Raw genomic sequence first — 18,112 nt, forward strand, 5'->3', positions numbered from 1 at the left:
CATGCAAATAATCAAGACGCAGCAGTGAGTGCTTGTCCTGAAGGGATACCTTGGTTGTTTCTCATCCTGACAAGATCGCTATCACCTCTCCCTGCTTGAGGAAGCGTTTTTCTGTTGTTCCAAGCTTGTTTTCGCTAGCATCGAGCCGGACTGTGTTGTGACAGGAGCGTAGAAGAATGCACTAAAAAAAGAAAAAGAAAACATGCCAGTACACTTAATATACTTAAAATAAGTATTTACAACATGACGTGTCGCTGCTAATTGGGTTCTTGTTGCATCCCTGTTCAAAAAAAAAAAAAAAAAAGTGAGCAGGCACAGGCAGCAATGCTTTTACTGTTTATTATTTAAATAAATATTTACAACTTTTTGTATAAATCAAATGTATGCACAGTCATAAGAGGGAGGGGGGGGAAAAAAGAGCCTTTCAGACCTTCCACATCGTTTATTATAAATGTTATAGTACGCATTTATCTACACGACCGTTTGATATAGTACAGTGTAAGTTATTAAGGAAAAGAAGGATGATAACTGTTCACTAACTATGTAAAAAAACCAAAAAGGAATTAAGTCACACTGTTAATGAAATTCAGGCACAACATCAAAGCAGAATGGCCAGCCTGGGTGAAATAAACCGCAAAAAATATTTTTATGGTATAGGTTACAATGCCCTGCCGCTTTGATGGCGAACAGTATATGGCTCAGCAAATATGCGAGCTAAAAAAAAAAGTTTTAAAAAAATGCCCAAGCTACAGTTCTAAACATTTCTTCTTTAGATAAGAAGTTCTCACATTGTTAGTTTGAAATGTTGTGATAAAACATGATGGAGGGGAGTAAAAAGGGTTTAAAAAGTGAGCAGCCATTGGGGGGGGAACACCATGTACTTGATTGCATGTTAATGCATGGGAATAAAATACATAGTAAAAAACGGACATGATTCGTGTCGTACAAAGGAGTATGAGGGCCATACTGGAAGGAGGGGGGGGGAATAAAAAATAAAAATCTCCACAAAATTAAAGTTGCATATTTTGGAGAGGGGAAAAAAACCCAACTATTTTGCAGATTGAAGTCTTAATTTTAGGAGAATAAAGGCGTATATTTTCGAGATAAAAATGATTTTGCGAGAATAAACTCGTATGATTTCAAGTCACTTCAAGCTATTGGAATTTAAGATAAACGCATTCATTACCCAGAACTTAGTTGTAACATTCATTCATTCGTCTTCCGTTCCGCTCATCCAAGGGTCGCGGGCGTGCTGGAGCCTATCCCAGCTATCTCCTGGCGAGAGGCTTGAACTGGTCGCCAGCCAATCGCAGGGCACATAGAAACAAACAACCATTCGCACTCACAGCCATGCCTACGGGCAATTTAGAGTCTCCAATCAATGCATGTTTTTGGGATGTGGGAGGAAACCGGAGTGCCCGGAGAAAACCCACGCAGGCACGGGGAGAACATGCAAACTCTCTTGCAGGGCCGGGATTTGAACCCCGGTCCTCAGAACTGCATGTTTTCAAGCAAATAGTGAGTTACGTATTTTTTCGATTCATACTATGAGAATAGCTATGTTTTCCTGAAAAACAAGGGTACATTTTGAATATAAAAACTGATCTTTGGTTTATCTAAAAAATATATCCAAATTTATTCTCCTAAAATGATGCCATCAACCCTGCAGTTGAATTATCATTTTTTTCTTTTCAGGGTGGCCCCAATATTCAGTGGTAGTTTAAAATAAATCTGTTATGTGAGCAGAAAGGGTGAATCTGTTCATCCTGAGATTGGAACCAAGGTGTGTCCATTTTGTGGGGGGAAAAACAATTGAGGTCCATCAGACGTCTTTTGGCGAGGGCGTGTCCACTCTCGGTGTCGCCCTCACCTCTGTGCTCGACCGTCATACAGAGTCAGTTTTGGGGCGTGGGGAGTGCGTCCCGCTGACAAAGTTGTACACCAAAAACTGCGAGGTGCCGAAGTAGTGCGTGGCGAAAAGCTTGCCGTCAGGCGTCGGATCCGAGAAGGCGATCTCATCTTTGCTCAGGTAGGAACCGTAGATGAAGTTGTTTCTGCGCACGGAAAAAAAATATGTTTGAAGTTCATTGACTTGCTGTTTTGTCACGGGTCAAACTGAACAGGTTTAAAAATTAGAATTCAAGAAAAATGCTCTTTAAAAATGTGAAAAGCCATTTTGTGGAATCAAACGAGTAAGCGATTCAAATAGTTGCACTCAATAATGATGGTGTCACATTGACCAATCTATAGTTTTTGGTGAAACCAAGAAACAAACTGGCCAATGTGATCCCTTTGTAGTTAAGAACTCAACAAAAACATATTTTACGAATGGAAAATCTAAGTTTGATGACAAACACAAGTGAGCGATTGTAGTAGTAGCCATAAATATTGACTGACTCATCCTTGGGTCACATCGACCCATGCAGTTTTTGGGTACTCAACAAACGGGTCTATTGGACCCGTTTAAAGGTTACAACGCATTACAAAACACATTTTAAAACTGTAAAAAAAAATTGGGGGATGAAACAAATGAGTGAATGATTGTAGTATATAGACAAAATATTGACAGAGAATTTAAAAGAGGTCAATTTGACTGGCAACTTTAGTGTTATGTGACGATGAGGTGGCACTGACCTGAGGCACTCGACCAAGCGCGAGGCGATGGCTTGCCGTCTCAACATGCTCACCACCCATATGCGGCTGATCCCGCACAGTGCCGGCTCGGCCGTGGTGGAGCAGCACCACGCCCTTTGACGCTCAAACATCACCTTCTCCCCTTCCGAGCCCTCGGGTTCGGGCTCCTCGATCACCCGGAAGCCCTGCGGAAAGGGTCAAAGTGATCCAGTGATGTACGCGTGCTGAGCATAGAACCTTCTACAAGTGTCCCCGTGGACTTACCTCATTGATGTGCTCTGCTATGAGGCATCCCGCCACTTTCTTGTCGTTGGTGATGAAGAGAAAGGTTTTTGTCAGGGAGGGACACTTTGTCCCCACCTGCTGGAAGCCAAGGTCATTGTCCACCATCTCCCGTATTTCTTCAACCTGAGTCGCAACAAACTCAGTCATCAGTGCCTTTTTTTACATTTTTTTTTTTTTTACACTGGGTATGTGACAGAAAGCGGTACTGCTTCACACTGGCGCCACATTTTGACTCCGTAAACAAATACAGTGCAGCTCAGCATCTGGATAGCAAACGTTTTAGTTAGCAAAACCGGGGGTCCCCAACCTTTTTGAAACTGAGAGCTACTTCTTGGGTACTGATTAATGCGAAGCGACCAGTTTGATACACAATTCTGAAATAACTAGTATGCTGAAATTACCCTTAATACATTACCCTGAATATGTTATTAATTAATGATGTTCATTTATCTGAAGACACTGATCATGTCAATGATTTCTCACAATAATTAGGAAACTGAAACTATCAAGATGCATCACTATTTCTATAGCGCTTTTCATACGAATAATAAAACTAATGAACTTGATTTCACTACTGAAATAAATGAACTTTTCTAACATATTTTAATTTATTGAGCTGTACCGGTACAAAATAATGTGCAAATTGCAAAAAATATAATCAGGTTTTTTTCCCCCCCAGAAAAAAAATAAATAACTTGACATAATGTAGTGTTAATTTTTTTGTTATTGTGTAATCACCGAATCGTGATATTGTTGATATCGTTGGCAAAATATTGCAAAGACTTTGTATCGTGTGTGTGGACCTGGCAATTTTCCACCTGGGGGGTAGCAACAGAACTGTAACAGACTGCCTGAGTGTATTCTGCAAGGTCGGGACAGGGGCGTCAAGTTTAAGACCCTACCACTGAGATCTCCCACACTTTTACGTTAAAAGCAAATGTCAGTATGTAGTACGTAAGTATTTAACACATCATCTAATTACCTGTGCTGCTGTCTAAAAATGCAAAGTTTTCAGCAACGTTACTCCTTTGCTGAATTCTGCATAAAAGGCACAAACAGACGAATGTTGGGTCTTCTGTTACAGCTCTGATGGTGTTATTTTGCGGGATCTCTGCATGAAAGAGGCTACTAGTGTGTTGAACTATCACTGGCAAAAGGTTGTGACTATATCTTATCGTGAGTCATCCTGGCGTCACCTTTGGAGTTAGTATCAGTCAGAAAAACAGAGGTGAGGCACTGCCTCTATGTAAAAGTATGCCTCGAGGCTGGTACAGGGGTGTCACGTTCAATGCCCAACACCCACTTCACCCGCCCTGTTGTGAAAATAAAAGGTCTTCTGCAACGACTGTGATGCGGCCATTTTGTAGGATCTCTGTTTGAAAGCGGCTAATCAAAAACTAGTTTTCTGTACCTTCTTGAGGGCGTATTTGGGATCATCAGGCAGGACAAGAATGATTTTGCCATCGGGAAATTCTCCCAGGATCCTCTCCTTTTTCCAGCCCTGGTGTTAACAACAAAATGAAAACAGGATAAAACAGTCAAGTTTCTCAACATATTACGAGACAGCCAAAGTTATGCTAATGGCTGATTCCTCTCACCACGTATTTGACGGCACTGATAAACTGGTTGTGGAACAGCAAATGTTGCGATTCGTCCTCGGGGTTGGCGGCAGAGTACAGCATCCCACACACGCTGCAGGCCACGGCTCCAAAGTGCTTCTGTCCTGCATCCTGTGGTACAAAGACAACGGAAATGTAAGATCCCAACAAACTGAATTAAGAACAACGTTTTCCATTAATCTACTTACAATGACAGTTTGGCTATCATCTTTGTCAGCCTCCTTTAGTTTCTTGACTTCTCTTTGCAGACCCGCGTCAGAGAGAGGAGTCTGTAACTCATGCTGCTTCACCACACCACTGCAAAAAATATATATATCATGGATACAGATGACACTTGTTATGAAGAAAACAATAAGGCTTACTCTTGACAAGATGTTTCTGATGCATCCTGGGCTATCCTGGAGGTATTGGTCTTTTGGCACTCATCAGCAACTGCAAGCAAAACAATGATTATTGTAAACCACAAAAGTTTTGAAAAAGCAGGGAACAAGTCAAAAAAAAAAAATCGGACCTGCAGGCTTTTCTTCGCATTGCTGTGCATCAGAAGGATTAGCGTTCTCTTTCGATGGAGGGGGACTTTTAGGTGGACTTGATGAACTTGAAGCAGCAGCAGTATCCTAGAAAAAGAACCATGGGTTTAATAAAGTAGCATCAAAAATGTTTGAGAGCTTCAACTTGATCAAAAATTGTTACCTTGCTTTTCGTGTCTGTTGTTGCCTGAAGTTGGAAGTTTTTCGCGGGACCTGAAACTCCCTCTGCCTGAAGACCACCAGCCTTCATCTGGGACGTGTTTGAAGCTGCTGGCTGGGTGGTCTGAGCTGGGGCAGCGCCAGTAGTTTTCAGGTGGGGCAAAACAGACGGCGCCTGCTGCGATTGAGTCGCAGCCGAGGCAGGTTTTGATTGAAGAACTACAGCGGACGGTTTGACGGGAGCAGATGTGATGGAGGCTTTTGACTGAGGGGTTGTGGCGATGGCATGCTGTTGACTGGGAGAACAGGCAGGTTTGGACTGCGCAGCGGTTGAAATGACAGGTTTTGACTGACCTGGGATATGTCCAGCAGAGGTGGTTAAGGGTTTAAGTTTTGGCTGGCTGGCAAGTTGGGGCGTGGCTTTCGATTGGACCAGGGGACTACACCGACTTTGGGGCTGGTTAGGCCTGGGCAGAGGACCAGACCTTTTTGGAGGCGCTGGTAACGGATCATCGTCAAGTTCAAAATCATCTGGTGAATACCTGGGCCGTGGTTTGTATGGTTTGTACTCGACAGGCTGAGGTTTTGACGCCTTAAGTCCGTTGGGCATGGGTGGGGGTACAGCCGGCAGAGATCTCCTGGTGGACGATCTGGTGACTTTTGGAGTGGGAGCTGGAGGAGGAGTCACCTTAGGGGCCTGAGACTTACTACTTTGCCTTGTTATTCTCGTGTTTTCAGCTTTAGTGGGTTCAGTCGGAGGTGTTTCCGTTTTAGGGGGTTCAGTGTTGACCTCTAGTTCAGTCTTGGAGGCGTCCACTTTAGGTGGTTCCGTTTTAGCAGCTTCAATATTGAGAATCTCAACCACAGGAGGTTCTGGCTTGGGTGATGCTGGTTTGCTACTTAAGGCAGGACTTGGAAGCAGGGATGAACTGGCTTTGGGTGCAGGACCAGTGGTCGTGGCATTGGTGGAAAACAGAGCAGGTGTAAACATTGATGCTTGCCAGTCCATGTCCGAGAACATTTGATTGGCCTGGTCAGACTTCATTTTCTTCATGCGTGCCCATGACATTTTCTCCCTTTGGAGTTCGACCTGTCTTAGCTTTTGATATCGAGTTAGTTTCTTCTTCTCGTGGGCCTTCAGCGGTACGGAAACTTGTGAGACGAAGAAACGCCTCTTTGGCGGGTCCTCTGCCACCTTGGATTCAGCACTGGGAGGCTCCACCACAGGGGGCTCCTCAGCATGGGGCACCTTTTCTGAGGAGCTTTCGGTTTCAGCGGGAGGTTTGACGTCAATGGCGGCTACTTCCTGCACGCTCACAGGTGGATTTTCCTTCTTGGCGGCCTCACTTTTAGCCACCGCTTGTTTTTCCTCCTCAATCCTCTTTAACAGCATGCTGTCCGTGGCAATGTCCTCAGCAATTTCCTGACACAAGGCTAAGAGGTTGAGCTGCTGCTTGTTGGCTGTTCTCTTCATGGTGGCAGCTTTCTGCTCTGCCAGAGCAGCCAGACGCGCTTTGGTTCTCGCTTGGGTGTTCATTTCTTGCTTTTTGGGCTTCTCAAGGACAATATTGCTGTTAATGTCGGGCTTTAAAGATACATTGTTTGTGTTTAAAACAGCTTCATTTTCAGTCTTTTCCACTGCCTTTTGAAGAGAAGGTCCTTGAGTAGCGGCTTTTTCTAAAATCATAATATCGCTGTCTTCTTCGTTGCCGACCTCGACCACGACAATCTCATGACCGATCTCCATGTCTTCCAGAATTTGCAACTCTTGGAGGGCCAAGTCACCCCCGGCGTCCTCTGTCACCTCAAAGTTCACGCCATGAGGTTGAGGATCGGCTGTTTCTACCATGATGGATGATGGTTGAGGGGAGCGGTCCGGAGTCAACTCAATATGTTCTTCTGAAGGTGGTGCAGTTAAACCTTCTGCCTCTTCACCTAAAGGAGTCACTGCAACATCTTTGACCTTAGCGGGCTGCTCTTCAGTCTTCAAAAGGCAGGTCTGTTGGGGTCCGTTTGTAGCTGTGAACATGCAGTTTGGATCCACCTGGTTCAACAAACAGGGGTTGGACAAACCTGATGCGGCAGCGGCTTGAGAGACGATGTCTAAGTGAATTTCGCCCTCTGTGACCGGCTCTAGAATGACATATTGCTCAGATCTACGGTCTGGTACAGCAGGGACAGCCGAAGGTGGCGTCACTAGGAGGTCGTCCTCCAGGTGTTCAGAAGCCTCTGCCACAACCACAGAATCTGTAGACACAACCCTTTCTTCCCAGGCGAAGTCAGCTGGTTCATTGACGACTGTAGCAGATGATGTGAAACTCTCTGGAGCTGTGGTGGTCTGTTGTAGTTCCATCACTTCAACTGCTGCTTGTGCATCTGTCTTTTCTAAGTTGGAAGGTTCCTCATTTTCTAGTTGCAAGTCGTCCTTCGTGTCTTGGGCATGTGGTAAATCCTCTAAAGACAACAAAGCTTGCATCTCTAAAGCCAGAGCAGCATCTCCAGCTCTGCTTCTCTCTGGACTAGTCTCTGGAACTGTGGTTGTCTGTTCTACCTCCATTTCAACTACTGCTTGGATGCCTGTACATTCAGCAGTTTTCACATTTTCCAGTTGCAAACAACTAGCGCCCACGCTTTCATTAATAGATAAGTCCTCCTTCATTTCCTGGGTACTTGGTACATCCTTCATTGCAACTGCTGCTTGGCCATTTGTCGGTTCTTCTTTGGCACTTTCATCATTTTCCAGTTGCAAATCATTAGCCTCCACACATTCATTAGTAGGTATGTCCTCTTTTCTGTTGTGAGCACTCGGTAATTTTTCTAAAGACACCCAATCTTGCTTCTCCAAATTAGTAGCTGCATCTCCATCTCCATTACTCTCTGGAACTGTGGTGGTCTGTTGTAATTCCTCCAGTTCAACGGCTGCTTGGTTGTGTGTCAGTTCTTGTTTAGCAGTTTTGTTATTTTCCAGGTGCAAATGACTAGCTTCCACGAGTTCATTAGTAGTCAAGTCCTCAATTTCTTGTGTACGTGGTACATCCACTAAAGAAACCAAATATTTCTTCTCCAAAGCCAAACCAGCATCTGCATCTCCATCTCTGTTCCTCTCTGGAGTACTCTCTGAAACTGTGGTGGTCTGTTGTACCTCCATTTCAACTACTGCTTGGCCATCTGTCTTTTCTTCTTTGGCATTTTCATCATTTTCCAGCTGCAAGTCATCCTTTGTGTTTTGGGAATTTGGTAAATCCTCTAAAAATAACAAATCTTGTATCTCTAAAGCCACAGCAGCATCTCCAGCTCTGTTACTCTCTGAAACTATGGTTGTCTGTTCTACCTCCATTTCAACTACTGCTCGGACGTCTGTACATTCTTCAGCAGTGTTCACATTTTCAAGTTGCAAATAACTAGCGCCCACGCTTTCATTAACAGATAAGTGCTTCTTCGTTTCCTGGGTACTTGGTACATCCTCCATTTCAACTGCTGCTTGGCCATTTGTCGGTTCTTCTTTGGCAGTTTCATCATTTTCCAGTTGCAAATCACTAGCCTCCACACTTTTATTCATAGGCATGTCCTCTTTTCTGTTATGAGCACATGGTAATTTTTCTAAAGACACCAAATCTTGCTTCTCCAAATTGGTAGCTGCATCTCCATCACCATTACTCTCTGGAACTGTGGTGGTCTGTTGTAATTCTTCCAATTCAACGGCTGATTGGTTCTGTGTCAGTTCTTGTTGAGCAGTTTTGTTATTTTCCAGGTGCCAATGACTAGCTTCCATGCTTTCATTAGTTGACAGGTCCTCAATGTCTTGTGTACTTGGTACATCCTCTAAAGAAACCAAATCTTTCTTCTCCAAAGCCACACCAACATCTGCACCTACATCTCTGTTCCTCTCTGGACTACTCTCTGTGGTGGTCTGTTGTACCTCCATTTCAACGACTGCTTGGCCATCTGTCTGTTGTTCTTTGGCACTTGCATTATTTTCCATCTGCAAATGACTTACCTCCGCACTTGCATTAGTAGGCCTGTCCTCCTTTGTTCCTTGAGTACTTTGTTCTTTCTCGAAATACACCAAATCTTGCATCCCAAAATGAGTAGCAGCATCTCTATCTTCATTACTCTCTGGAACTGTGGTGGTCTGTTTTAATTCCTGGATTTCAACTGACGCTTGGTCGTCTGTCAGTTTTTGTTTAGCAGTTTTGTTATAGTCCAGATGCAAATGATTATCTTCCATGGTTTTAATAGTAGACAAGTCTTTCTTCATTTCTTGGGTACTTGGTACATCCTCTAAAGAAACCAAATCTTTCTTCTCCAAAGCCACAACAGCATCTCCATCTCTGTTACTCTCTGGAACAGTGGTGGTCTGTTGTACCTCCATTTCAACGACTGCTTGGCCATCTGTCTGTTCTTCTTTGGCACTTTCATTATTTTTCAGCTGCAAATGACTTGCCTCTGCACTTGCATTAGTAGGCCTGTCCTCCTTTGTTCCTTGAGTACTTTGTACTTTCTCGAAATACACCAAATCTTGCTTCCCAAAATGAGTAGCAGCATCTCTATCTTCATTACTCTCTGGAACTTTAGTGGTCTGTTTTAATTCCTCCATTTCAACTGCTGCTTGGTCATCTTTCAGTTCTTGTTTAGCAGTTTTATTTAAGTCCAAATGCAAATGATTAGCTTCCATGGTTTTAATAGTAGACAAGTCTTCCTTCGTTTCTTGGGTACTTGGTACATCCTCTAAAGAAACCAAATCTTTCTTCTCCAAAGCCACAACAGCATCTCCATCTCTGCTACTCTCTGGACTACTCTCTGGAACAGTGGTGGTCTGCTGTACCTCCATTTCAACTGCTGCTTGGCCATCTGTCTGTTCCTCTTTTGTGCTTTCATCATTTTCCAGTTGAAAATGACTAGCCTCTGCACTTTCATTAGGAGGCCAGTCCTCCTTTGTTTCTTGAGAACTTGGAACATTCTCGAAAGACACCAAATCTTTCTTTTCCAAATTAGTAGTGGAATCTCCATTACGCTCTGGAACTGTGGTGGTCTGTTGTAATTCCTCCATTTCAACTGCTGTTTGGTCACCTGTCGAGTTTTGTTTAACCGTTTCGTTATTTTTTAGGTGCAAATGACTAGCCTCCTTGCTTTCATTAGTACACAAGTCCTCCTTTATGGTTTGAGTCTTAGATACAGCCTCTGAAGTCGCCAAATATTGCTTCACCAAAGCCACAGCAGCATCTCCATCTCTGTTACCTCTTGGACTACACTCTGGAACAGTTGTAGTCTGTTCTACCTCCATTTCAACTGCAACTTGGCCATCTATCTGTTCCTTTTTTGCGCTTTCACCATTTTCCAGTTGCAAATGACTATTCTCTGCGCGTTCATGAGCAAGCAGGTTCGCCTTTGTGCCTTGAGCACTTGTTACCTCCTCTAAAGACACCAATGCTTGTGTCTCGAAATCAGTAGTATCATCTCCATTACTCTCTGAAACTGTGGTGGTCTGGCGTACCTCCTCCATTTCAACTGCTGTTTGGTCATCTGTCAGTAGTTCTTTAGTAGTTTTTTTACTTCCTAGTTTCAAACGATAAGCCTCCATGCTTTCATTAGTCGTCAAGTCCTCCATCATGTCTTGAGTACTTGGTATGTACTGTGAAGACCACAAATCTTGCTTCTCCGCAGGAGTCACAGCTTTTCCAACTGCATCAGTGTCTGGAAAAGTGGTGGTCGTTTGTAGCTTCATCATTTCAACAACTGCTTGGCATCCTGCCTGCTCTTCTTTAGCAGTTTCCACATTTTCCAGTTGCAAAAGACTAGCCTGCATGCATTCATTTGTAGACAAGGCCTCCTTTGTGTCGAGAATACTTGGTATGTCCTTTAAAGACATAAAACTTTGATTCTCCAAAGCTATAGCAGCATCTGCATCTTCGCTACTCTCTGGACTACTAATGGGCTCATACACAATCTGGTTTTCAATTTGTGATTGACTGACTGCCTCATTCTGCTCTTCTGAAGATTGGGGTACAGTAGCAGTGTCAGCCGGTTGGGCCAAAACAAGAATTTGGACGACATCACATTCAGAATCTTCTCCTACAGTGTCACGATTACTGAACATCTTTGCAGTAGCGTCCTCATCTTGCCAACTTGTCTCCTTTTCTAATGTTGAATAAACAGATTCACGCAAAACATCCATATGATCAAGACTAGTATTTCCAGAATCAACAAGAGCCAAAGTACTGGTAACTTTCGCCACCTCTTCGACTTGCTGAACTAAAGTAGTTACAGCATTAGAAGTGGCTCCCGTTTCTACAAAAGTGTTATTGAGATGAACCTCTGCAATAACACATAAATTGTCTTCATTCTGCAATTGTATTTCCTTAGTAGAAGCTGAAATCTTTGAGACGGACTCCGGTGCTGATGGCATGTCCATTTCTGCTTGGTTCACAGCATCCTCTGAACTTCTGGCGACGACCTCTGTGACATCCTCATTCTCCAAGATTGAGACGACAAGTGTAGATTCACTGGCCTCCTTGCGCATTTCCTCTCCTTCTACTATTGTCCTGAAGTCCATTTCTACTTGTGTAACACACACTGCGGTACCCATGTTTTCATGGCAGCCATTTGCGGTAAAATCTGGAGCTGTTTGAACATCACATATGCCCGGCGCAAGTTCTTCGACTTCTTGCTTCTCGTCGCTTCCAGCTAGGTCAGAATCCCCTGGTGCTGATGTTGTTTGTGGATTTTGTAGCAAATGCGCATGGTTAAGGTTTATTGCATCATCTTTATTTGAAGAATGATCGGTCATGGCGTCTTCACAAACCTCATGAGACAGCTCAGTTTCATGATGTATTTCCAAGTGAGAGGTTTCCCACATTTGACCTTCTAGGTTTTGTGTCTCGTAAGAAATCTCAGATGCTGACGTAGTAAGATTCTCCTGTGCGACGGAATCTTCATGCTCCATGGATATTTCTGCCTGACTATTATGAGCATCAGGAAATGTTGCCTCTTCCTGGTTTTCTTCTATGAGGGCTTCAGAAGACATATCTGCTGTTGGATGCATGTCCACTTCTGCTTGGCTTATTTGAGTTTTGGTTTCCTCCAGAAGGTTCACTAAGTCTTTATTTCTCTGCATTTGGAGATCAGCTGGGCTCACAGATGTTGCCACAGGGACAACATTCATATTGTTTTCATATTCACAGACATTGTGGCTGTTTTGACTTAACTCCATCTCTTCACCCTCATGAGTTTTTTCCTTTTTCTCCAGAACAGCAATTTGTTCTTCAGTTCCGCTGCTTTTGATATTTGTAGGTGCTAAATCTTTCTGTATAACAGCAGATACATCAGTGATGTGATTGCTCACTTTTGGGCTGTCCTGGAATTTAACATCTTGTACTTTTTCTGAATTAGAACTGATTGAGTCCTCAGTAATGTATTCTAATTTCACTTTGTCTTCATTTTCTGCAGATTCAGTAATTCCAATATTAATCTCTCTGTGACTTCTTGGTTCATTGTTATTGTGAGGGTCTATTTCCAGCGAATAAGGAGGATGCTCCACATTCTCTGAGGCAGCTGAAGCCGTGATGCTCACTTTGTTCATCACTGCTGTAGAATCTTCAAAATGCCTATTTTCCTTTTCCAAAATTGAGAAATTTCCACTCATCATATCCGTATTTGAAACGTCATCAACATTTTGTGTGGGGTGAATATCGATTTCCTCCTGAAGCGTCGCAGTGGTAAATCTTCCCTCCGATGGCATTTCCACATCTGTCTGATGCTGCGAGACAGTGACACATTCATGGGCCATCTCCATTGTGCTGTTTTGCTTGTCGGCCGCCTCACAGTCTGGTGTCAACACCTCAGTTGTTTTTTTTAGGCTGTCAAGTGAACCTCGTGCTTGCTCCAGCTTTTGTTCAGAGAAATTCTCGTGGATGCGACTCTCAGACTTCATATGCTTCTCCTCAACCAAACCTTCGGCATTAAAAAAGTCTCTAAGGACCTCCTGTGGGGTGGCTTCAGTTTGCTTCGTCACATTTTGTTCAGTCTTTCTACTGGAGTTCATTATTAGTAGATTTTCTTCAACTTGACTCTGTGGGTTTTTATCCAACTCCACTGGATTTTCCCCGACTTGACGCCCTGCACTGAGACATCCTACAAGGACTTCTTGTTGTATGGGTTCAGTTCCCTTTGAAGGTGAAGGATCCACTGACTCCATTGATGTAAGATTTTCTTCAAGTTGACACTCTGCGTGTTGGTCAGATTCCAGTTCGCCCTCTGAATTACGGCTTCCTAAAAGGCTCTCCTGTGCCATGGGTTCGGTATCTTGCATACGTAAAAGATCTAGGTGACACGCTAGGTTTTTATCAGAGTCCATTGCAGTTCCATTTTCTGCCTTATTTGACTCTATTTGATATTCCTCTTCATTAAAACTGTCCACGAGGACCTCTGGTGATGTTGGTTCACTTTCTTCTGAAAGTGACAGATCTTCAACATGACTCTCAAAGTTTTTACCATCTTCCACTGCTGTTAGATTTTCTTCATTTTGATTCTCTGGGTCACCATCGGACACCATTTGATGTTCTTTAACTTGACTCTCTACATTAAAACAGTCGGCAAGCACCTCTTGTAGTGAGTGGTTTTCAGTTTCTTGTGAAAGTGAAGGACTTGCTAATACATTTTCTTCATCAGGAGTTATTGGATTTCTATCAGACTCCACTGATATTGGATTTACTTCTTCAGTTTGACCTCGTAGGCTTTCTCCGACCTCTTCAATTTGACTCTCTGCAGTAAAATGGTTAACCAGGACCCCTTGTGGTGTTGGTTCCGTTGAAAGTGACAGATTTTCGGCTACATTTTCTTCAGTTTCTGGTTGACTATAGCACTCCACTGTTACATTTTCTTGAACAGCATTATCTATTTGAGGTTTTTCAATTTGTGCGTTAAGACTTCCAATGAGAACCTCTTGTGATGTGGGAACCGTTTTCTTAGAAGTGGACAAATCATCTATTGGTGTTGTTTGAGTTTGTTCTATTTTTGTCATATTTTCGTCAGTTGCATTCTCTGGACTTTGACGGGACTTGATTTGACCCAGTGCATTATAACTTTCAACGAGGACCTCTTCTAACGAGGGAACGGTTTCCTTCAAAATCAATAAATCTTCGGCCGGACTGTCTGGGTATTTATCGGACTCTGTCGCAGTTAGGTTTATTTCCATTTGACTCGCTGGGTTTACAGAAGATTCCATTGCTTCTTCGGTGTCATTAGTTGGATCCATCTGAATTTGCTGGCCTGCACTCTCTGCATTGTGAATTCCTACAAGGACTGACTCAGCTGGACACTCTGAGGTTCTATTGCTCTCTAATTCAATTTGGCACGTTGGTTTTCTATCGGGCTCTGCTGATATCACATTTTCTTTGATGTGACTTCCTTGATTTTCCTGAATATGCCTCTCTGGGTTTCTCTCTAAAGCTATTGTTAAATTATCTTCAATCTTACTTGCCGAATTTCTATTGAATTGGTTTGGTATCTCAATCTTACTATTCCAGTTGTTATCAGTGTCCGTAACAGTTGGGTTTTCTTCAGTCTGATTCTCAGATGCTGACGTTAGAAGTTCTTCAAACTGACTCTCTCGGTTTTGGTCAGAGTTGGTTTCTGGTGCCTGAGTATATGGGCTTCTATTTGACTTGGTTGTATGATTTTCTTCACTGCTAGTCTCAGAGTTACAACTTTCTACTACAATTTCTTCAGCTGTGGCAGTGGGGGGCATCTGATCTTCTCCGCATATGTCATAAAGACTCATTAAGACACTATCTGCCTTCATTTCATGCCTCCGCTGCTCTGTATTTTGTGTTAAATCCTGCTTTATCACACTTGAAACAGTCTCTTTATATTCACTGCTACAATCTGTTTGACAATTTGTTCCGTGGATTAACTTTTCGAGATTTACATCTCCGTTTATCGAACAAAATGTTCCCACTGACTGGCCTTTAATGGTGGCAGCAGCCTCTGAATTAGAGTCCATCACGGACGACGCTATGGCATTGTTAGCTGTGAGACAACGGCCCTCTGTTATTTTTCTGTCCATGTTTTCAGCTGTGAATTTGACACCAGCTGCTGTACATTCAATGCTTAAATTTTCCTTTGTGGTGTTTTCCGCAGAATTGGCTGAACTGTAAAGACTGGAGTCTGATGCTCTACCATAACTGTGCTCATTCTGTAAAAAGTCTGTTGTCGAGGGTGCTAACTCTTCACTCACTTTCAACAAGTCACAGCCCGGCTTGGTTCGTACTCGGTTTGAGTATTTCTTGATGCAACTTGAATTGTCGCTCTCAGTGAAAAGTCCATGGTTGCTGCTGTCGCCGGTCATGTTGTCGTCATCGGACTCTGCGTTAACACCGTCTGATCGAGCTTCCGGACAGATGGCACTTGTGTGTTTTGTGACGGATGGACCTAAAGTGCATCTGAGAGGGGAACTCTGTCGGCATGACTTGGCTGGGTTCCCTCCCACTTCTTCTTCTTCTTCTTCTGACAATTTCCTCTTGGTCCGAGGGGCAGCAGTGTCTATCTGTTCTTGCATATGGATTTCTTTGAGGGACCTGATGTTGGTTGCTGGTGTGGTTTCAATCCGGAGTGCTTCGCTGTCGTCATCCAACCTCCTGGATTTGGCTTGAGGATCAAGGGGCTCCTCGGTTCCCCGCTTTGAAGCTGGCATTCTGTCAAAAACAAAAACATGAGTGAAATATATGACAATGTCAGTGTGAACAAATTGTGGGGATCTGGTTTAAGCGGGGTACACATACACAGATAATAGGGCCAAATTTGAGCATTAGGTATTTCTCTGAAGATTATCCTGTGTTGCAGGGTGTGATTTTTTTATCTCCTTGATCTGCTTGGAAAACAGTTGGGCTGACAATCATACATTTTAAACATATGAGATATTTTAAAGCTGGGTACACACATACTGACAATGGGGACAAATTTGCTAGTTTCACAGTTGCTGTCAAAGTCAACAAAGACGCGATTGTCGGATGTCTCTAAAAGAGTATCCTTAGAGATGATCTTGTGGTATGGGGTGTTTTAAGAGTAGGGCTGCAGCTATCAAATATTTTTAGACTCGATTACTCTAAATGGACTATTCAATTGATTAATCAAATAATATGATAACAAAATTGTTTTGCATTAAAGTATACCGTAAATATATACATATATATATATTTTACAATCACTGAGTTTTAACTGATTAGTGTTTATTTTCTATTGTTGAATAATCCAACAGAGTCAAATAAACAACAATTAAGCAATATCACACGAGTGGGAGGAATGTACTCACCAACATTTTTTTAACTGAGAACTACTTCCTGTTTATTGATTAATGGGAAGGGCTACAAATTTGATACACACATCTTAGGCTGCTTCCGGTTCAACTACGGATAACTACGGATAAGTATGGATAAGTTAATAACTTATCCATACTACGGCTACAAAGGGCAAATACTTTCATAATAGATTAAACTATTATTTTTTCATAAATTGATTATGATTCAGTTGAAAATAGGCAAAAATGTTGATCATTGTTTTCCGAAGCAAAAGCAGATGTTTACAAAAGTCATTCTGATTTAAACACAAAGATAATCAGTCTGTTTTAATGTAGGACTACAGAAACCAGGTAATATTTACTGCTGAGATAATGAAATTAGAGGATTTTTAATTTTTTAAAGTGAAACAATGGCTCTAAATGATTACCAAAATAGTTGTCAATTTATTCCATAATCGATTAGTTGTCGATTAATCGATGCACCGCTTATTTAGAGCGAATTTTCCTATCAGATTTGCTCGGAAAACTGTCAGGGCTGACAATCACAATCATTACACTTGTTCAATATTGATGATGGAAAATCCTTCTCTGTGATTGCAATGTGAAACACAACAATAGCCAATGAGGAAACGGTTTATTCGTCTCCTACTTCTGTCTTTTCTTTGTATTTATCAGCAGTCTGGATGCCCCACTCACAGGTCAGTCTTGGTACAGTGCATGTGGGGGTGTACTGCATTGGGGTACACCACGCACGATAAGTGCTGATTTTTACCTCATACATGGTGTCTCTCACATTTCATAACTCATCTAAGATGTTGAAAATCCCTATTTTTGTCCCCTGCGTTAGTCATTTGCACTCTGAACTTTTGATGCACTCATACAATGAAGTACTGTAGAACACATGGGAATATGTCTCCAAAATGTTTCATAAAAACATGCAAGATGGTTTGTGAGTGACGTACATCCCAACGTAAACAGTTGCCAAATAGATGCATAACAACGCGGGTACCTAACGCGTCACCAGCAACACGAATTACGTTCGCACGTAAATCAGTGTCTCGATATAAAATTTTAGTGTTCCAACGACGCAACACTGCAGCAGTAGTAAGATTAGACAAGACAGCTTGTTAGCAAATCGTGGCTACATGTTAGCTACTAGTGCACAGCGGTGGTGGAAGCTAAAGCTAGCAACTCGGCAACAAAACGCGGCTCGCGTCTAAAATAAACAAAGCAGCAGCCCCGCACAGCAAGCGGGGGTTTAACCGAACGTCGCACATGATAATGATGTCAGGAAAAGAGGGATGAATCGACGTGGAAACTCACTTTGATGCTTTCTTTTTTTTTTTCGTACACCAGCTGTTTTTTTTTCTTGTGAATAAAAATTGACTGTACTTCCGGAGACGAACGGCGGATGTGACGTTTTGCTGTAACGTCATGTTTCTTTCGTTCTGTAATTTAAAATTTTTTTTTTTAAAACAATTTACGGAATATACTAATCTCAGTTTAAAAAAATAGAAACTGTAAAAACTGACAGAAAAAGCACATGAAGGTATTTCTGTGGGTGTTCCAGCCAGAACATTGATGACATGTTC

The 18,112-nt window shown here is 42.6% G+C and overlaps 1 protein-coding gene across 1 annotated transcript; it reads right to left on the reverse strand.

Annotated features, from left to right (window-relative positions):
- Positions 1-332: 332 nt before the first annotated feature.
- On the reverse strand, positions 333-17,914 carry LOC133396294 (uncharacterized). Its single transcript, XM_061665980.1, has 10 exons — positions 17,844-17,914; positions 5,232-15,918; positions 5,050-5,155; positions 4,901-4,970; positions 4,727-4,835; positions 4,518-4,649; positions 4,331-4,420; positions 2,899-3,042; positions 2,635-2,819; positions 333-2,054 (listed from the first exon to the last, which is right to left on the reverse strand). Exons 2-10 carry the CDS (start codon positions 15,915-15,917, stop codon positions 1,886-1,888), a joined length of 11,691 nt encoding a protein of 3,896 aa, XP_061521964.1. The 5' UTR covers position 15,918; positions 17,844-17,914; the 3' UTR covers positions 333-1,885.
- Positions 17,915-18,112: the final 198 nt, after the last annotated feature.

The sequence above is a fragment of the Phycodurus eques genome, chromosome 21 (assembly GCF_024500275.1).
Source record: "Phycodurus eques isolate BA_2022a chromosome 21, UOR_Pequ_1.1, whole genome shotgun sequence".
NCBI lineage: Eukaryota > Metazoa > Chordata > Actinopteri > Syngnathiformes > Syngnathidae > Phycodurus > Phycodurus eques.

Coding starts and splice junctions, on each gene's coding strand:
- LOC133396294 (XM_061665980.1), bottom strand. CDS start 15,917: ATGCCAGCTTCAAAGCGGGGAACCGAGGAGCCCCTTGATCCTCAAGCC. Junction 5,156..5,231: donor CAACAGACACGAAAAGCAAG/GTAACAATTTTT, acceptor TTCTTTTTCTAG/GATACTGCTGCTGCTTCAAG. Junction 2,055..2,634: donor CGCTTGGTCGAGTGCCTCAG/GTCAGTGCCACC, acceptor TTCCGTGCGCAG/AAACAACTTCATCTACGGTT.